This window comes from Odocoileus virginianus, chromosome 2, assembly GCF_023699985.2.
Source record: "Odocoileus virginianus isolate 20LAN1187 ecotype Illinois chromosome 2, Ovbor_1.2, whole genome shotgun sequence".
Taxonomy (NCBI): Eukaryota; Metazoa; Chordata; class Mammalia; order Artiodactyla; family Cervidae; genus Odocoileus; species Odocoileus virginianus.
In genome coordinates this window covers 45,241,077-45,260,729 of record NC_069675.1, presented here as the reverse complement: position 1 = coordinate 45,260,729, position 19,653 = coordinate 45,241,077, and the positions used below count along the sequence as shown (strand labels likewise).

At 40.7% G+C, this 19,653-nt stretch overlaps 1 protein-coding gene across 1 annotated transcript in view; it reads right to left on the bottom strand.

The window, feature by feature from the left end:
- Positions 1-19,653, bottom strand: part of EIF2AK3 (eukaryotic translation initiation factor 2 alpha kinase 3) — an 84,936-nt gene that overhangs the window by 11,357 nt on the left and 53,926 nt on the right. The window contains exons 9-14 of the mRNA XM_070479279.1: positions 19,177-19,394; positions 18,665-18,777; positions 12,218-12,340; positions 8,032-8,181; positions 5,546-6,326; positions 2,197-2,364 (exon numbers count right to left, since the gene is read on the bottom strand). Coding sequence (XP_070335380.1) covers positions 2,197-2,364; positions 5,546-6,326; positions 8,032-8,181; positions 12,218-12,340; positions 18,665-18,777; positions 19,177-19,394 — 1,553 coding nt within the window. The remainder of the gene's footprint in view (positions 1-2,196; positions 2,365-5,545; positions 6,327-8,031; positions 8,182-12,217; positions 12,341-18,664; positions 18,778-19,176; positions 19,395-19,653) is intronic.

Sequence of the window (19,653 nt, the reverse complement as noted above, 5' to 3'; positions counted from 1 at the left end):
TTCCTATATGAACATCTAATTGAGCTCTTCTCATCGAGCACCACTTTGACTTGAAAGAAAAACTGGTAGAACAACTGTGGTTATTCAGACTTGGATAATGGACAGTATTTTCTTAAAGATGAATGAAGTGAGAATGGCACTTCAAGGAAAACTGACAGCTGTTGCCAAAGATAAAAGTTGAACTTTGAAGTGAACTTCAGAATTCTGGAAAATTTGTGTCCATCACTGGGAACCTGACAGCTTTTTTAATACTTAAAAGCTCTTTCTGGTGAGCTTTGTTGGTGATATTAAAATATTGATGATTTTTTTAAATATTATATAATGAGATTGAGAGGAATAGGAGAAGGGGGCAACAGAGGATGAGATGGTTGGATGGCATCACCGACTCAATGGACATGAATTTGAGCAAACTCTGGGGGATGGTGAAGGACAGGGAAGCCTGGTGGCTGCAGTCCATGGCATTGCAAAGAGCTGGACACAACTTAGCGACTGAACAACAACAATAATGAATTGTGACAATTTTTGGAAAGACACATAATGTAGAGAACCAATAATTTCCAAATGACCAATGCACAACTTTAAAAACTCAGGCATGGAAAAGAGGTCCATTCAAAGTGTGAAATGGATGCTACAGTAACAGAATACAGAATGTCCACTGCTATGGTTTTAGATTCCAGAGGGCAAATGATTCTTCAGAAACTTCAGAAACTTTTGCTTATTGAGTTTTGGTCATGCCCACAACTACCTGAAAATGGTATTAAAATGTTCCTCCCTTCCCCACTGCATATCTGTTTAAAGTCAGATTTGCTTAATATACTTGAACCAAAATAACATAGTTCAAGGGATTAAATGCAAAAGCAGATATGAAATCTAATCCTTTTAAGTCAGATAGTAAAGAGCTTTATAAAAATGGAAATAAATACCATTATTCTCACTAGTTTTCTTTGGAAAAATATTTATTTTTCAGAAAGTATCTTGAAGATGGGATAGATTTAAGACAGCTATTTTTAATTGAATTACTAAAATTTTATAAATTTCTGCTTTCATCTCTAATATGGCAAATATTGATAGATATAATCTCACAAGAAAAATTATTAAGCTCTCAATCATATTTTAATATAAACAGGCACTGGTTAAAAAGTCTGAGAACCACTCATCTAAGCATCTATAAGCTTGTGAATATCATCAGTGCTGGGGATGCTACACTGAATCTCCTAGGATGCCCTGCTCCCAGCACTTCCGGTCTCCGTTCCATTTGCCGAGTTTTTCCCACAAGGCAACACAGCTCAGCCTGTCCGCCTCTGTTTCCTGCTGTGCCTGTGGATTAACCCAGAGGGCAGTTTGCTAAACTACCTCCAACTGTCTCTGAAAACAGTTCCTACCTAGTTCACATAAGGGGAAATGAGAGTTAGGTTTGGGAGGAGGACATTCAAAGTCTCCTCTAAATTTCTGGGACTTCCTTGGTGGTCCGGTGGTAAAAAGTCTGCCTGCCAATGTAACAGACACAGGTTCGATCCCTGGTCTGGGAGGATCCCACCTGCCGCAGAGCAACTAAGCCCGTGGGCCACAACTACTGAGCCAGTGATCTAGAGCCTGGGAGCTGCAACTACTGAAGCCCGCTGCCTAGAGCCTGCGCTCCGCAATAAGAGAAGCCACCACAATGAGAAGCCTGTGCACCGCAACAAAGAGCAGCCCCTGCTTGCCACAACGAGAGAAAAGCCCGGGTGGCAATGAAGACCCAGCAGAGCCAAAAATAAATAAACGTTAAATTTCTGGCTGTTGTCAGGTTCTGGTTCAAAGGGCAAGCACATTTCATGCATTGTGAGTACTTTTCTTTATCCACCTCCAATCCAGGTTGCAGGAACTGCACCCTAGCTGTGTTGCCTGTGGAACACTACTGTCAGTTTTCATCATTTTCAGATTTTTATTTTATTGGGTATTTTAAATGGAGCACAGATGAAGATTCACAGGGAAACATCTAGCTTGCTGCCATCCTAATTAATAAATTATTTAGGGACTTCCCTGGTGGTCCAGTGGTTAAGACTGTGCTTCCAAAATATGGGTTCGATCTACCGTCAGGGAACTAAGATCCTGCCAGACTTCATGCCCCCCCCCCCCAAAAAAGACAGAGCATACTTAAAAAAACAATTTTAACAAAAATCTAGTTATTTCTCAGAAGGAAAAGGAACAGCTCACCTGTTCTGGGCTCATATACAGCTTGGTCCCGACTTGTCCTGTGTGCCTGGCGTAACCTGGCATTGGGGTCAGAACCATCTGATCTTCCTCATCTTGGTCCATTGCCGTCACCAATCCAAAATCTCCAACCTTGACCACATCATCCATTGTAAAGAATATGTTGGAAGGCTGAAAAAAAAAAAAAGCAGATAAAAGCACAGTGGGTGTGTATGGAGGAGAGACAGGGAAGAGAACTATTTAAATGACTACAGAAAATAAATACAGGACACTTGATATTCTCAAGCATCTCTCCCTTTACAATGGACTAATATGAAAATGAAAACAATCCTTCAATGCTAGACAAGTACTGTGAATAAAGAAGAAGCAAGGCGAGCAAGTATTCACTGAACATCTGTTTAAATAAACCCTTAGAGAGTCACATTCCCTAGTGTCTAGGGTGCTTAATCCTCAATCTCCTTATTCTTTTTTTAACTTTTTATTTTGTATTGGAGGTACAGCCAATTAACAACGTTATGCCAGTTTCAGGTGAACAGCAAAGGGACTCAGTCACACACACACACACACGTATCCATTCACCCCCAAACTCCTTTTCCTACCCAGGCTGCCACATAACACTAAATCTCATTATTCTGTACACTCTCTCTTGGCAAGCTTCTCTACATTTCTGACCTAAAGGATGATTATAATAATAACAAATACATACAGAGCATTTGCAACAGGCCAGAAGATGATCTAAGTGGTTTTATTACTGTTTATTATTATTAACTCATGCAATACTCATAACCCTTTTAGTCCTATTGGTCTCTCCTTTCACAGATATGAGAACTGAGGCCCAGAGAGAAGCTAAGTAAATCACCCAAGGTCACCCAGTTAGTAAGGTGTGGAGCAGGGTTTCAAACCCAGGCGGTCTGGCTCCGTGAGAAAAGGGCATCTGCCCCACTGCCCTGTGGCAGCAAATCACTACTACCTGGTGAATGAATGAAACAGAAGGATCTTTGGGCTTGTTACGAAAGGGAAACGTAGGCTGTCACGGAGAATAATAAGAGCTCTTAACAACAATCTTTTTATATATATATATAATTTATTTTTCTTCTGGCTGTGAGGCTTGAGGAATCTGGGTTCCCTAACCAGGGATTGAACCTGGGCCCCACATTAGTGAAAGTGCAGAGTCCTAACCACTGGACTGCCAGGAAATTCCCTTAACTACAATCTTATGTTGTTTCTTCTAATACAGGCTCCCATATACCGCATGAACCTTGTCCCGAATTCTAAACTCTTATATGCAGCGCTCATTGGATACACCTAACCATTGGCTCCTCAAATTAAAAATCCTGCACAAGAAATATATCATCTTGGGACTTCCCCGAGAGCCCAGAAGTTAAGACTTCGCCTTCCAATGCAGGGAATCAGGTTGGATTCCTGATCTCGGGGAGCTAAGATCCCACATGCCTCTTGGCCAAAAAATCAAAACATAAGTAATAGTGTAACAAATTCAGTAAAAACTTTAAAAATGTTCCACAGCAAAAAAAAAAAAAAAAAAAAAATATATATATATATATATGTATATATAATATTATCATCTTTCCCTACGGCTTACTCTAACCTCAGCTAACATGACCATCACTCATAGGCCTTTGAAATAAGAGGGGGAAAAAGCCATTTAGCTCATAAAATTTACTTTCATTGGGCTTCAAATGTGGCTTCCCAGGTGGTGCTAGTGGTAAAGAATCTGCCTGCCAATGCAGGAGATGCTGGAGACGCAGGTTCAATCCTTGGGTCAGGAAGATCCCCTGGAGAAGGAAATAGCAACCCACTCCAGTATTCTTGCCTGGAGAATCCCATGGACAGAGGAGCCAGGTGGGCTACAGTCCATGGGGTTGAGAAGAGTTGGACAAGACTGAGTGACTTTGCACATAACCCTCTATTCTTCCTCAAATAACCTTGTACAAGAGATAGGATTAGACTGTGCTGCCTTCAATTTCCTCATTCCTCTCCTCTCTGGGCTCTGGTGTCAGCTTCTATGTACCCAACACTAACAGACTTTGGTTCCTTTTTGGTTCTCCAGCGTCTATCCATCCCTCTATGCTTCCACTGGAAGCATCTGGAAGTGACTTTAGAAATTTCCTTCTTCTGGGCAGCAAGTCCATGGTTCATGTGGGATGTTATCTGGAGGTTGCATCTAGAGCTTGCATCCACCATAAGCATAATCGCAGCCCCTGGCCAGAAGATTGGTTTGGGGATGGGTATGTGTACAGGATTTCGGTCACCTGATGTGAACAGCCAACTCATTGGAAAAGTCCCTGATGCTGGGAAAGATTAAGGGCAGAAGAGGACGTCAGAGGATGAGATGATTGGATGGCATGCAATGGATATGAACTTGTGCAAACTCTAGGAGATGGTAAGGGACATGGAGGCCTGGTATGCTGCAGTTCATGGGGTCACAAAAAGTTGAACACAACCAGCGAATGAACAACAGTGTGTCCTTGGCTTATCAATTAGAAGAAAAGCCCAGGACTTTGTGATCAACAGCGGCAGAAAAAAATACTTTTCTCCCCAGCACCTCCAAAAGACTTAAAACGTGGAGCCCTGAGAACTGCTGGCAGTTATGCTGAGACTGGCATGTGACAAACACGTGACCAAAATATAAAAAGCTTAGAGGGCCTAGAAGGCTTAACATTAGGCTCAATGACAGGTCAGAATGAACACAGTAAAGAACTTTTCAACTGGGAATATATATATAACTGAATCACTTTGCTGTTCACCTGAAACTAACACAACTTTGTGTTACTTCAATAAAAATAAATAAGTGCTGGAGAAGGGGATGGCAACCCTTTCTAGTATTTTTGCTTGGGAAATTCCACAGACAGAGGAGCCTGGCTGGTCAGCTCCTAGGGGGCTGGCCCAGATGGGTCTGACTTTGAAAAGTGGTTCAGAAAAGTCAAGTCAATCTTCTAAAAAGAAAAATAAATAAGTAAAGGACTTCCCTGGTGGGCCAGTGGTTAAGAATCTACCCACCAATGCAGGGGACACCGGTTCGATCCCACATGTTGGGGAGCAACTAAGCCTATCAGTTCAGTTCAATTCAGTTGCTCAGTCATGTCCAACTCTTTGTGACCCCATGGACTGCAGCATGCCCGTGCACCACAACTAATGAAGTCAAAGCACTCTAGAGTTTGTGCTCTGCAACAAGAGAAGCCACCGCACAGAAAGATCCCGTGTGCTGCAACAAAGACCCAATGCACTCAAATAAAGAAATAAGATCATTTTTTAAAAAAATAAGTAAACGAAAAAAATGAATAGAAAAATAAAACGGCGGAAACCCTCGGGTGACAAGCCACAGATAACAGACCTTGAGGTCCCTGTGCATGAGCCCTTTGCTGTGCAGAAACTCCACCGCCTCTGCAATCTGCAGAAAGATGTGCAAACATACGCTCCTCTCTCTCGCCTCAATGGTGCAGCGGCTGTTCAGCCAGTCTTTGAGGTTTTCCTTTCTGCACAGCTGCATCTGGATGTACAGATAAACCTTGGGCGAACTGGGCTGGAGTTTCCCCACCGAGCTTTTAGTGAGGTCTAAACTTAAAGTGGTCGGTCTTGACGGAGAAACAGACACAGTAGGTCCTGAAGGAGATTTGCTACCGGAATGCCGGAGCGCAGTTAGTTTATCCGCATAATGGTTGCCCACAGGCGGCTGGTTCATTCTGGGCTCCTCTTTGCTGGATGTGTTATCACAGCCAGAATCTTCAAATACTATAGATGAGGAGGTTCGCTCCCTGGACCTTACATAAGGAGAAGCTTCCGAAGGACAAAGTTCAAAGGAGTGCCCTTCATCATTACCATCCATGGTACCATCCTCCCCCTCGCAGTCTGTAAGGCAGCTGTCCTGGAGTTGGCATACCACATCTGCTGACTTGCTCACATTTCCGTGGTCCATCCCGGAAAACTCCAGGGGAGAGAACTGACTCTCAGATGAACTGGTCTGGCCGCAAGAAATCCCAACTGAAAAAGACCTGCTGCTGTGTGGCGAAGGAGCTATGATTTCAATACGTTCCTTTGTAGAGAAAGGATCCATTCTGCGTATTTTAACAGAAGGCGCATCCACGGGACTAGGAGAGCTGAGTGGCCAGTCTGTGCTAAGAGTGGGAGAAGTAAAAGGCACAGGAGTGAACATGTGCAGGTTAAATTGCATGAACTACATCCTCTATCTGCTTATTAAATTTTTTTAGAGTATCTTTTTTCTTTTTTACTGAAGTACAACTGTTTTACAATCTTATGTTCTTCCCAAGTGGCGCTAGTGATAATGCAGGAGACGTAAGACACATGGGGTTGATCCCTGGGTTGGGAAGATCCTCTGGAGGAGGGCATGGCAGCCCACTCCAGTATTCTTTCCTGGAGAAATCCCATGGAGGGAGGAGCCTGGTGGGCCACGGTTCATAGGGTTGCAAAGAGTCTGACACAACTGAAGCGACTTAGCCTGCACGCTGTACAACATGAATCAGCTCTAAGTATACATATATGCCCTCCTTCTTGAGCCTCCCTCCTACCCTCCATTGATTTTAATTTTATTGAGGTATAGCTGACTTACAATGTTGTAACTACACCCTTTGCTTCCAAAGTTTCATCTATAATAAAGCCAGTTCCCAGAGGAAGACACAGAAATTCAATGAAAACATGCCACAGGAGACAAAGCTCAGAGTCAGGCCGTTCCTTAACTGGAAAGCTTGATTTCATACCAGAAACTGTTATCTGAGACTGTCATGCCCAGAGCAGCCATGTTCTGTGTAAAACAGAAAGCACAAAGGAAGACCAAGGCCAGGAACCCTTGTACCTGTGATCTGGAAGCCCCCATCCAAATCAGGGCTTGACATACAGAGCCACTTCTCCTGGTCTTTCTGTGGCTGGGCTATAGACAATGGTCACTGCAACTAACTAGGTACCTCATATGGATCTAGGCTGTGTCAGGTACTTCTAGGCAGAAATTTTATTCCAGCTCTTTAGTAAGTAATCTATTTAGTAAGCAGGCTTCCTAGGTGGCTCAGTGGTAAAGAATCCACCTGCCAATGCAGGAGACACAGGAGATGTAGGTTTGATCCCCGGGTGGGGAAGATCCCTTGAAGGAGGAAATTCCACTCCAGTATTCTTCCCTGGAAAATTCCATGGACGTAGGAATCTGGTGGGCTACAGTCCATTGGGTCACAGAGTCGGACACAACTGAGCATGCACGTGCTCGCATACACGCATGTACTCATGCTCTTTAGTAAGTAGTCTATTTTTACTCCAGCCCTTTAGTAAATAGCCTGTTTCCTTATTCTTTTTATTTAGTAGTTTTTAAAAAGGACCTTCTCTCCTAGGGAATAGCATGTTTAACATAGGAATCATCTACAGGTTACCTAAGTTCACATATTTTTAAATGCAAGCAGTTTAAAACTACTTCAGAAAGGAGTTGTAAAACTGCTAACCATCAATCCTAAGAAACTAAATGAAAATTGAAAATAAAAAATGGAGACAAAAGTCAGACAATGTCTCTCATTGAGAAAGGCTACTGTAAATCCCTCAGGGAATTATAAATCATATAGCCCTATCTACCAATAAGTATGGAAATTCACGTTCTGGACAAAAAAAGGAAAAAAAAAAGTTCATGTTCTAAAAACTAAACCAACTTACGTAACTAGAGAAGATTCTAAAACATGGTAACAGAATCAGTAATGTGCTATTCTTTTGTTTAGAAAAAAAAAAAACCTCTAAAGTTATAGTAATAGAAAGGATCTTTTATTCATGTAAGTCAAAGACTAACCTGAAAGAAACACTCATTTTTAAGTCTATGTCAAACCAAGTTACCTGTCATCTTTCAGCCAAATTTCATCCATTTTTTCTTGCCACTTTTCTGGTGGCGCTTCCAACCAAGCATTGAAATATCTCACAATTCCTGGGTGTTCAAGCTTGGCTAAGGCTTTCACTTCTCGCATTACCTTCTCCCGAGCCAGTTCCCTGGAACAGAGAAACAAAGAAGACACTGAAGGTTGCTCTGAAGAAGCAATTATATCCAACAGTGCAAAATAATAAGAAAAGAATTCTTGCTTAAAAATCAGCCTAGCAGCATAATTCTAAAAACCAACAAAGTGTTGTATTAAAAAAAAAAATGTAGAGTATTTCTTTTCTCTTCTAGAAATAAGTGCTACAAGTATATCCATCCATTCAAATAAAGAGTTCTTAACTTACAGACCCTTACAGGTAATTGCTTAATGCTCATTCCTTAATAGGGGGATGAAGAGGTGGAAGTGAAGTATTCAGAAAAGAGAGCTCAGCCTGGCAGCTCTGGAGGAAACAGGAGCACCCCGACAAGGTATATACAAGAATCCTAAAGGCTTGTATGTGTACCCTGACTGTTTAAAGCCTCAGGCTTCCCTGCTGGCTCATATGGTAAGGAATCTGCCTGCAATGCAGGAGACCCAGGTTTGATCCCTGGGTCAGGAAGATCCCCTGGAGAAGGGAATGGCAACCCACTCCAGTATTCTTCGCTGGAGAATTCCATGGACAGAGGAGCCTGGCAGACTACAGTCCATGGGGTCGCAAAGAGTCGGACATGATTGCATGACTAACACTTTCTTTCACTGAATATCACAGACAGTAATGTTTAGCCAGAAAAGCATCTGGATTTGATCTGCTTTGACACCTTTTCTGATGGATCTAAGCTCACATTCAAGGGATTCCACCATCACCTGAAACAACATAATATTAATGAATATGTTATATCCTCTTCCCTCCCCAAGAGAGAGTCAGCTACTCCCACTTTTCTCTCTGGGCTTTATTACTGTTAATGGCCCTGCCCTGAAAATTCCAACAGATTTCTGAATTCTTCACATTCAGTGACCAAATCCTATCAGCTCCTCCTTTTAATTCCTGATACTCATTCCTTCCTCACTTCATAGAGAATAGATGGGGAAACAATGGAAACAGTGACAGACTATTTTCTTGGGCTCCAAAATCACTGTGGTGGTGACTGCACTCATGAGATTAAAAAAGATGCTTGCTCCTTGGAAGAAAAGCTATGACAAACCTAGAAAGCATTTAAAAAACAGAGACATCATTTTGCTGACAAAGGTCCATATAGTCAAAGCTATAACTTTACCAGTAGTCATATATGGATGTGAGAGTTGGACCATAAAAAAAGACTGTGTGGAACAATTGATGCTTTTGAACTGTGGAGCTGGAGAAGACTCTTGAGAGTCCCCTGGACTGCAAGGAGATCAAACTAGCCAATCTGAAAAGAAATCAACCCTGAATATTCATTCACTGGAAGGACTGATGCTGAAGCTCCAATCCTTTGGCCACCTGATTTGAAGAGTCTACTCATTGGAAAAGACCCTGATGCTGGAAAAGACTGAAGGCAGGAGAAGAAGGGGGCAACAGAGGATGAGATGGTCGGATGGCATCATTGACTCAATGGATATGAGTTTGAGCAAACTCCAGAAGATAGTGAAGGACAGGGAAGCCTGTGGTGCTGCAGTTTATGGGGTGCCACAGAGTCGGACGCAAGTGAGCAACTGAACAATTCCTTCCTCCTCTGTCTCCACTTCTGCTGTACTAATGCTCTGCATCTTAGGACTGAACTTCTAAAAAAAAAAATCTACTGAACATGCTTACATGCTTGTCTCTTACTACATACCACCTCCACTTTGATCATGTCATTCTTCTGCTCAAAGGCATAAAGTTGACTATCTATGGAGTAAAATCTAAACTCCTCTGCCTGGCATTTCAGGTGCTAGAAGCCACTTTTCCCATCTTTCTTCCATACTCTCCTCCGTTTTTGTTTTTTTTTGGCCATGCTGCAAAGCTTACTGGACTTTAGTTCTCTGACCAGGGATCAAACCCATGCCCTGAGCAGTGGAAGCATGGAGTCTTAACCAATGTTCACCAGGGAAGTCCTACCCCTCCATTTTTAACCTTGCTTCACTCCTGCCAGAATCCTTACTAACCTTTACACCTCTGCCAGTGTCTGCCTAGAGACTACGCTCAGCCCACTTAGTGCATTTGGCTGTCCTTCCCTACATGTGTGTCCACCAACGGACAGGCTCCCCTTGAACATGGTGCAGACATCACCACCATCATAAGGCTTGCTTTCCTTGACTGCTTTTTGGCTACATCTGTGCTTTCTTCATGAGAACCTATTTACTAAGCTAAGCCATGGGTGACAATCTTCCTCGCTTTGCAGTTATTTGAGTACATATACAAGGGCCTCAAATAGTTACAGGGTCTGAAGGACAGAAGCCTTTCTTAATTTTACATCCTATGCAGAGCCTAATATATAGGAATATTTAAACTATTCAAAAATTATACATCAAAGAAAAGAAAATTATAATCAAAGCACTCATGTTACCAACCAACCAGGGTTCTTGGCTTCCTTAATCAATAGAAATTGATCAGAAGCCAGATAAGAAATTCAGGCAAGGCTTTATGGGGGCCCGTGCTATAGCAGGGGCAGCAAAAATAAACAACAGGTTCCCTTGCTCACTCGCTGCCTGAGGAGGGGCAGGCTGGTTCCTTACATGGGGTGAGTGTAGGCATGTGTCCAGGGGTTGCGCCAGAGGGGTGGCTTAGGTAGTCTGCCCACACCTTAGGTGGTGTTGTATGCAGACGGCATGCGCAGTACCCTGCTCTTGCTCCAGGATCTTCAAAAGTGGCAGTTGGGTTTTTCGTCTCTTTGTATCTTTTGTCCACAATTTGCCCCAACTGCACATGCATGCACTTATTTGTTAGTCCTATGTAGTAATAGTTTCTTTATATTTTGTTGCTTGAGGAGAGGTGTGTCTAGGTGCAAGCATCGCAGCAAAGGGTCCAGGTTCCAGCCTGTCTCACTCAGACCGTCTCATTCCTGTGTCTCTATCTGTTGGACAGTATGTTTAACTATTCATTAGAATGACAGTCCAGCAATTAGTGAACGTTTAATCAAGAATCCAGAGGAGAGCATGTCCCTGGCGGTCGAGTGGTTAAGAATCCACCTGCCAATGCAGGGGACACAGGTTTGGTCCTTGGTCCAGGAAGATCCCACACGCCCGGCTGGAGCAACTGAGGCTGTGCGTTACAGCTATTGAGCCCATGTTCCCTGGAGCCCGTGCTCCGCAGTAACAGAAGTCCCCTGCTCGCCACATCTAGAGAAAGCCCTCATGCAGAACAAAGACCCAGCACAGCCAAAAATAAATACATTCATTTAAAGAAAAGAACCCACAGGAGGCTTCAACAGTAGATGGCAAGAAAGGTATTACTGAAAGCCAATCATTTTAAGTAGCACACGTTCTGAGCCCAAACTTCTATTTTCAGGAATCTATCCTAAGGAAATAGATGTGATCAAAATTTTCCGTAAAATTTGAACACTGCAAAGTTATTTTTAATTTCAACAAATTGGAAACCTAAGTATTTAATGACAGCAAACAGTTAAATAAGATATGGCACAAGGATTCATTGGACTATTATCCAGTCATAACACATCTTCAAAATATTTTAGCATCTCAATGACAAACCCTTAACTGCAAGGAAAATAGTGAGCACACAACAAAGGAAGCAATAGATAAACTGTATTATATTGATGACTGTGCTATCAATGAGGTAAATTTATGATCAGTAAAAAAAATCAAAAGAAAATGCTCTAAAATGTTAAAAGTGGTTATTACTGGGTAGAGCAGACATGGATTGGTCTTTGTTTTAATACTATTTCTTATTTTCCACAATAAATACAGATTATTTTTCAATGGTTATATATAATAGAAGTTTGTAGTTACCAAAATTCACAGTGGGAATGCTCTGAGTTGTTAAGAATCAAAAACAGGGTATATTTTTTAAGAGGATACAAAGCGGTTAAAGTAGATGACATTTTTAAAAGAGTTGATTACCTGGTGGCACTTAGGACATTAGATTCAGAAATTATGTTTTCTATAGTCTCTATGGAGTACAGTAAGAAGGACATATTGACTATGAGATTAGATAATATAGTTCCAACTCCAAGTTTACTAAAAGTACCATCCATTACCTGTTGGGGAGACGGATTCTCTTGATAGCATAATTGCAGTCATCAACCTTGTTTCTAGCTTCAAAGACAACTCCAAACCCCCCACGGCCCATGCACTGAATTGGTTCAAAGTCTGTTAGATAACTAAAAAAAAAAAAAGGTAAATTTATAAAAGTTTGTAATAGTTTTAAATTTTACTTTGTATAAACTAAATCTCCTAGAAATTACCTTAATAGACTGCAAATAAACTCTTAGCTAGCTTTCTTTGCTTTTCTATTTGTATTAATCAAGCAAACACATTTTAATTTTTTCCCTGTGAAATTTATAGAAAGTTAAAAAGCTTCTGCTTCATGGGGAAATCACTTGTTAATCACTTATTCTTACAGCAATTTTTTTTCTTTATTTATTTAAATTGGAGGCTAATTACTTTACAATATTGAAGTGGTTTTTGCCATACATTACCGTGAATCAGCCATGGGTGTACATGTGTTCCCCATCCTGAACCCCCCTCCCACCTCCCTCCGCATCCCATCCCTCAGGGTCGTCCCAGTGCACCAGCCCCGAGCACCCTGTCTCATGCATCGAACCTGGACTGGCAATCTGTTTCACATATGATAATATACATGTTTCAATGCTATTCTCTCAAATCATCCCACCCTCGCCTTCTCCCACAGAGTCCAAAAGACTGTTCTATACATCTGTGTCTCTTTTGCTGTCTCGCATATAGGGTCATCGTTACCATCTTTCTAAATTCCATGTATATGCATTAGTATACTGTGTTGGTGTTTTTCTGACTTACTTCACTCCATATAATAGGCTCCAGTTTCATCCACCTCATTAGAACTGATTCAAATGTATTCTTTTCAATGGCTGAGTAATATTCTATTGTGTATATGTACCACAGCTTTCTTATCCATTCATCTGCCGATGGACATCTAGGTTGCTTCCATGTCCTGGCTACTATAAACAGTGGTGCGATGAACACTGAGGTACACATGTCTCTTTCAATTCTGGTTTCCTCAGTGTTTATGCCCAGCAGTAGGATTGCTGGGTCATATGGAAGTTCTATTTCCAGTTTTTTAAGGAATCTCCACACTGTTCTCCATAGTGGCTATACTAGTTTGCATTCCCACCAACAGTGTAAGAGGGTTCCCTTTTCTCTGCATCCTCTCCAGCATTTATTGTTTGTAGACTTTTTGATAGCAGCCATTCTGACCAGCTTGAGATGGTACCTCACTATGGTTTTGATTTGCATTTCTCTGATAATGAGTGATGTTGAGAATCTTTTCATGTGTTTGTTAGCCATCTGTATGTCTTCTTTGGAGAAATGTGTGTTTAGTTCTTTGGCCCATTTTTTGATTGGGTCGTTTATTTTTCTGGCATTGAGTTGCAGGAGCTGCTTGTATATTTTTGAGGTTAATTCTCTGTCAATTGCTTCGTTTGCTATTGTATTTTCCCATTCTGAAGGCTGTCTTTTCACAGCAATTTTATTTTATTTTATTTTTTTTTTTTTAATTTTTATTAGTTGGAGGCTAATTACTTTACATCATTACAGTAGTTTTTGTTATACATTGATATGAATTAGTCCTGGATTTACATGTATTCCCCATCCCAGTCCCCCCTCCCACCTCCCTCTCCACCCGATCCCTCTGGGTCTTCCCAGTGCACCAGGCCCGAGCACTTGTCTCATGTACCCAACCTGAGCTGGTTATCCGTTTCACCCTCGATAATATACATGTTTCAATGCTGTTCTCCTGAAACATCCCACCCTCTCCTTCTCCCAGAGTCCACAAGTCTGTTCCATACATCTGAGTCTCTTTTTCTGTTTTGCATATAGGGTTATCGTTACCATCTTTCTAAAGTCCATATATATGTGTTAGTATATTGTAATGGTCTTTATCTTTCTGGCTTACTTCGCTCTGTATAATGGGCTCCAGTTTCATCCATCTCATTAGAACTGATTCATATGAATTCTTTTTAATGGCTGAGTAGTATTCCATGGTGTATATGTACCACAGCTTCCTCATCCATTCGTCTGCTGATGGGCATCTGGGTTGCTTCCATGTCCTGGCTATTATAAACAGTGCTGCGATGAACATTGGGGTGCACGTGTCTCTTTCAGATCTGGTTTCCTTGGTGTGTATGCCCAGAAGTGGGATTGCTGGGTCATATGGCAGTTCTATTTCCAGCTTTTTAAGAAATCTCCACACTGTTTTCCATAGTGGCTGTACTAATTTGCATTCCCACCAACAGTGTAAGAGGGTTCCCTTTTCTCCACACCCTCTCCAGCATTTATTGCTTGTAGACTTTTGGATAGCAGCCATCCTGACTGGCGTGTAATGGTACCTCATTGTGGTTTTGATTTGCATTTCTCTGATAATGAGTGATGTTGAGCATCTTTTCATGTGTTTGTTAGCCATCTGTATGTCTTCCTTGGAGAAATGTCTGTTGAGTTCTTTGGCCCATTTTTTGATTGGGTCATTTATTTTTCTGGAGTTGAGCTGGAGGAGTTGCTTGTATATTTTTGAGATTAATCCTTTGTCTGTTGCTTCATTTGCTATTATTTTCTCCCAATCTGAGGGCTGTCTTTTCACCTTGCTTATAGTTTCCTTTGTTGTGCAAAAGCTTTTAAGTTTCATTAGGTCCCATTTGTTTATTTTTGCTTTTATTTCTGAAATTCTGGGATGTGGGTCATAGAGGATCCTGCTTTCACAGCAATTTTAAAACTCTTCTGTCCTATCCAATACTTTCCATCATCCATCAAATAATTAATCCTTTATTCTCTAACCTTTTATCTCCTGTGGCATTCTATAATCAAGTAGAAAATGTACTTTACTCTTATGTCAGTGCCTGTATATTTTATGGAAAAGATTTCATCAGTCCTATTATATTTAAGTAACTTTTTTTTTTTTGGCTGCACCAAGCAGCATGTGGGATCTTCGTTCCATGACCAGGGATCAAACCCGTGCCCCTTCCAGTGGAAGCATGCATTCTTAACCACTAGACTGCCAAGGAAGTCCCTTAAGTACATGTTTATCCAGAAATTTCTCTAGGAACCAAAGCTATCTGAAATTTGCTGAGATGCCTCAGGAGACAGTGTTCAGTTCAGTTCAGTCCAAAGGTATTTGGACAGAGCTAACTCACCATCTGGCACTTACAGGTAGACCCGACTTTGTAGCCTATCTCCCCATTAATGTCTGGCCTTGCTGCTCTGCTCTGTATATTCCAGTCGGCTTGCACCAGGTTTTCTCAAACTTGAGGGCTTTTGCTTCCACTATTTGCTCCAATGGGAACTTCTTTGGATTTAATAAAACTCTATTCTTCATTCATTCTGCTCATCTCACCACCTCTGTAAGGCCTTCCTAGACCCCGATCTTAATGATCTTATAGCACTTTGCACACAGTACATGGAATATTTAAATTAAGTCTTACTATTTTGCAGTTATTTATATGCAGGCTGTATATTCCAGTCAGCTTGCACCAGGTTTTCTCAAACTTGAGGGCTTTTGTTTCCACTACTGGGGGACTTGACTACCTGGTGGCTCAAAAAGTAAAGAAACTGCCTGCAATGCAGGAGACCTAATTTGACCCCTGGGTCAGGAAGATCCATTGGAGAAGGGAATGGCAACCCATTCCAGTATTCTTGTCTGGAGAATCCCATGGACAGAGGAGCCTGGCGGGCTACAGTCTATAGGGTTGCAAAGAGTTGGACGTGACTGAGTGACTAACAGACTTGACTGCAGGAAAGCATTCTTTTTTCTTTTTGTATTTCCAAAGTCTGGTTTTACCTGGCAAATAGAAGGTCTAACAAATATCCATCGAATAATGCATGAATTAATAAACAAATGAATGCATGCATGTGTGCTGTGGAAGATAATCTTCCAGCCACAGAAGGGAGAGTTGAACTAGATTACCTTTGGTGTCCCTTATAAGGTTAAGTTTATTACTTTATGACTCACACACTCATATTAATTTAGCAGTTGGCTCAGCTGGTTTGAGTGTGTAAGGAGGAGAGACAATATATCCCAACCCTCCATGGGCCAATTACTGTCCAGAGAATGAAGAGTAATAATCTGTATGCCTAAAAATAGCTACTCAAGGTACTTCAGTACAAATCCATCTCCCTAACTGCAAAAGCCCATGAAGTTCACGTACTCCTCCTGGAGGGCCAACTGAATTATCTGCCTACGTTAAAGAAAACACTAATGTGAAAACAGATATTTCTTTTGAAAAAGAGGTATATCCACTATATATATATATATATATATATATATATATATAATCTAAGTATATAATATACATATAAAATCATATCCTATACATGATCACAGACTTTATAAACATAAATATCACCTTGACTCAGGTCCCAACAGGCTTTTAATGATGCCTAGAACATAGTAGGCACTCAATAAACACCAGGTATTACACAGAGCTCTGGTATTTTAAAAACAACCAGCATTCTCTTCATATTGAATAAAATGAAAGGAAAATTAAGTCTGATACAATTTTAGAGTACATTATCCCAATTCTCTTCAGAACAGCCTTACAAATATATGCTTATTCATCATACCCCACTTACCCTCCATCTCCACCTGTCAGTTACTCATGATTTATGGTTCAATGAAAATGTGACCTCATTTATGACACCTTCCTGAATCATCACAATCAGGATTAGTCACTTAGCTCATGGTTTTTTTCCTTCATATGTTTATGTTTTATCTAGTATCACCTTCTTCCACAGACGTTAAGCTCCTTCAGGTGATAAGCCCAGTCTTTTTATTGATATTTCTCCCAAAGCCTAACCTACTGTCCTGCACACAATTTTTCATAATAGAAGTTGAATGAACAATGAATGGCTTGGGTAGTGAACTGCCCGTGGAGCTGGTGGGGCCCCCCTCTCCTCTCCCTCCCTGCCTGCTGGTGGTGTTGGCCACTGACATATAAGTCAGCGTCTCTATTAGCAAGGGTATTAAAGCCTTTATTTACCACTTGCTGGTCACCCAGGATGTTTTTCTAGAACATACTGATTACAGTCAATTCTCAATTTTTGAGAATACAGTATGAATGCAGCTTAGATAAATTCACAGATAATCAAAATAACACACATTTTAGTTGTAATTATCAGTCTTTTCTGTCATAAAGCTGTTGTTATCCTGGATATTAAGCAATAAGTTTCATACAGAACTTCCCCTTGTCCCGACATTATGGAAGTGCTAGGCATGATATCAAAACCAAGGGGAAATGTAGCAATAACCCATGGAATAAGAAAACTGAACCACAGCATCATTTCTAGTCCCACAAAGCATTAAAATCCGTACACCTGACAGACCTGCTAACAGATTCTCTACTTATATTTTACTTTCAAATTATTTGACTTGGCTGCTTTTTAAATAACCAATCTCTTCTGCTTTTAACAATGATCTATTCTATTGGTATATTCCTCCCATTTTTTTGCTTTTTATTTTAGACAGAATAAGGATGAGATAAATAACTGAGGATTAAGTCACACAGGAGATTTATATCATACTCTAATAATATAATAATTAACATTATCATTTATATCATATTTTAGTAATGTAATAATTATCAATTATTAATGTCAAGCCCAGTACATGGCAAACCCTCAATAACTAAGTTATCTGAATAACAACTCAATTTTGTGGCCATAATTCTTTTTTTAATTCCAATTTTACTGAGATGTAATTGACATACATGGTGGCTGTACTTTTAAACTTTTGTAACACTATACTTCTAGCCGTCTTATACGCCACTTTGAATGAGTTTAAGTAACTTGAAAGATAAGTCTGTTTCAGGGCTTCCCACGTGGTACAAGGAGTAAAGAACTTGCCTGCCAATGAAGGAGACATAAGATAATAAGTTTTGATCCCTGGGTCTGGAAAATCCCCTGGAGGAGGGCATGGCAACCCACTCCAGTATTCTTGCCTGGAGAATCCCATGGACATAGGAGCCTGATGGGCCACAGTCCACAGGGTCAAAAAGAGTTGGATGTGACTGAAGCGACTTAGTACACATACATTAAAAAAAACCAAGTTAAACAAGACCTTAGTTTAGAGGCTGTTTCTTCTTTTTTAATTGAAATATAGTTGGCATATAATATGTAAGTTTCAGGTGCACCATTTAACAATTTGACATTTGTATACAATATAAAATGATCACCACAGTAAGTCTAGTAACCATCTGTTTCCATAGACAGTTACTGCAGTATAATTAACCATATTCCTTACACTGTCTATTATATCCCTGTGACTTATTATATAACTGGAGGTTTAGAGCACATGTTAAATGAACAACTACTCTAGTCTTCATCTATTTCGCCCACCAGTGCCACTCCTCTCCATTCTGGCAATCCATTTGTTCTCTGTATCTAAGGCTATTCCTTTCTGGATTTGAACAGTCACCACCAGAAGCTACAATGCACACACATGCACTTTAGCATAAGACTCTTACCGTGACACGTATCCAGAATTTTTTATGTCATTCCAGCTACTGTCATTAGCTTCTCCACTGACAGCATCATATTTATTTTCAGTTTGACACTGAGTTTCAGATTCCTTCCTTTGCTGAAGAGGTGGGGGAAAAAAATCACTCTCAGTACAAAAGCTGAATTGAAGTTAGCTAACAATATTAGGCTGCAAAATAACATGGAAGAACAAACAATACTGAGAGACTGTATTAGAAGAACGCAGAACAACAGCATTTTCTTTGTCAAAGGGAAGAGAAATGATCAGGGTGGAGCCAGGGTTGAAGAGTGAAGGAGGGGTGACATTCACGTGGAAACAAAAGTATAGGCAACAGTGATTTTAGGGTGAAATTTAAGGAAACATACCCCTTGCCCAGCACATGGGCACGCGCGAGCATGCGCGCGCACACACGCGCACACACACACACACACACACACACACACAGCTTTCTATAGTCCCAACACTTTGAAATAAATGAGATTCTAAAAAATGTCTTACTCTGTGAGGATGAGGATGGAAGAGTCTGCGTACAATGAAAGTTGTTGCTACGATACAAAACACGATGGTTCCAACTATTTCTTTCCACCAGTGTAAGAGAAGAACGGGGTCCTTTTTGCGGATGTTCTTGTAATTCGGGTTGTCAAGAAATCTGACTGTGATCTGCGTGCTCCGTTTGTTTCTCTCCCTCTTATAGTATGGCAGATAATAACCATTATCTTCAAAAAAATAAACATTATATATTTTTTAAAAGATAAACCAATATAGTTCTACCATTAATTGCTAAAAATTATCTCATTTCCTATGACATAACACTTTCAATTCCTTTTCCTAAAGTTTCATCTCTTCTTTAGAACATTTCCACAGCCTCACTTACCGTGCTTTTTCTTCCTTCTACACAGATATATTTTTCTTTATTCCATAACATCATACATTTTCTTTCTATTGAATAATAATAAGACTAAAAAAAACACATCT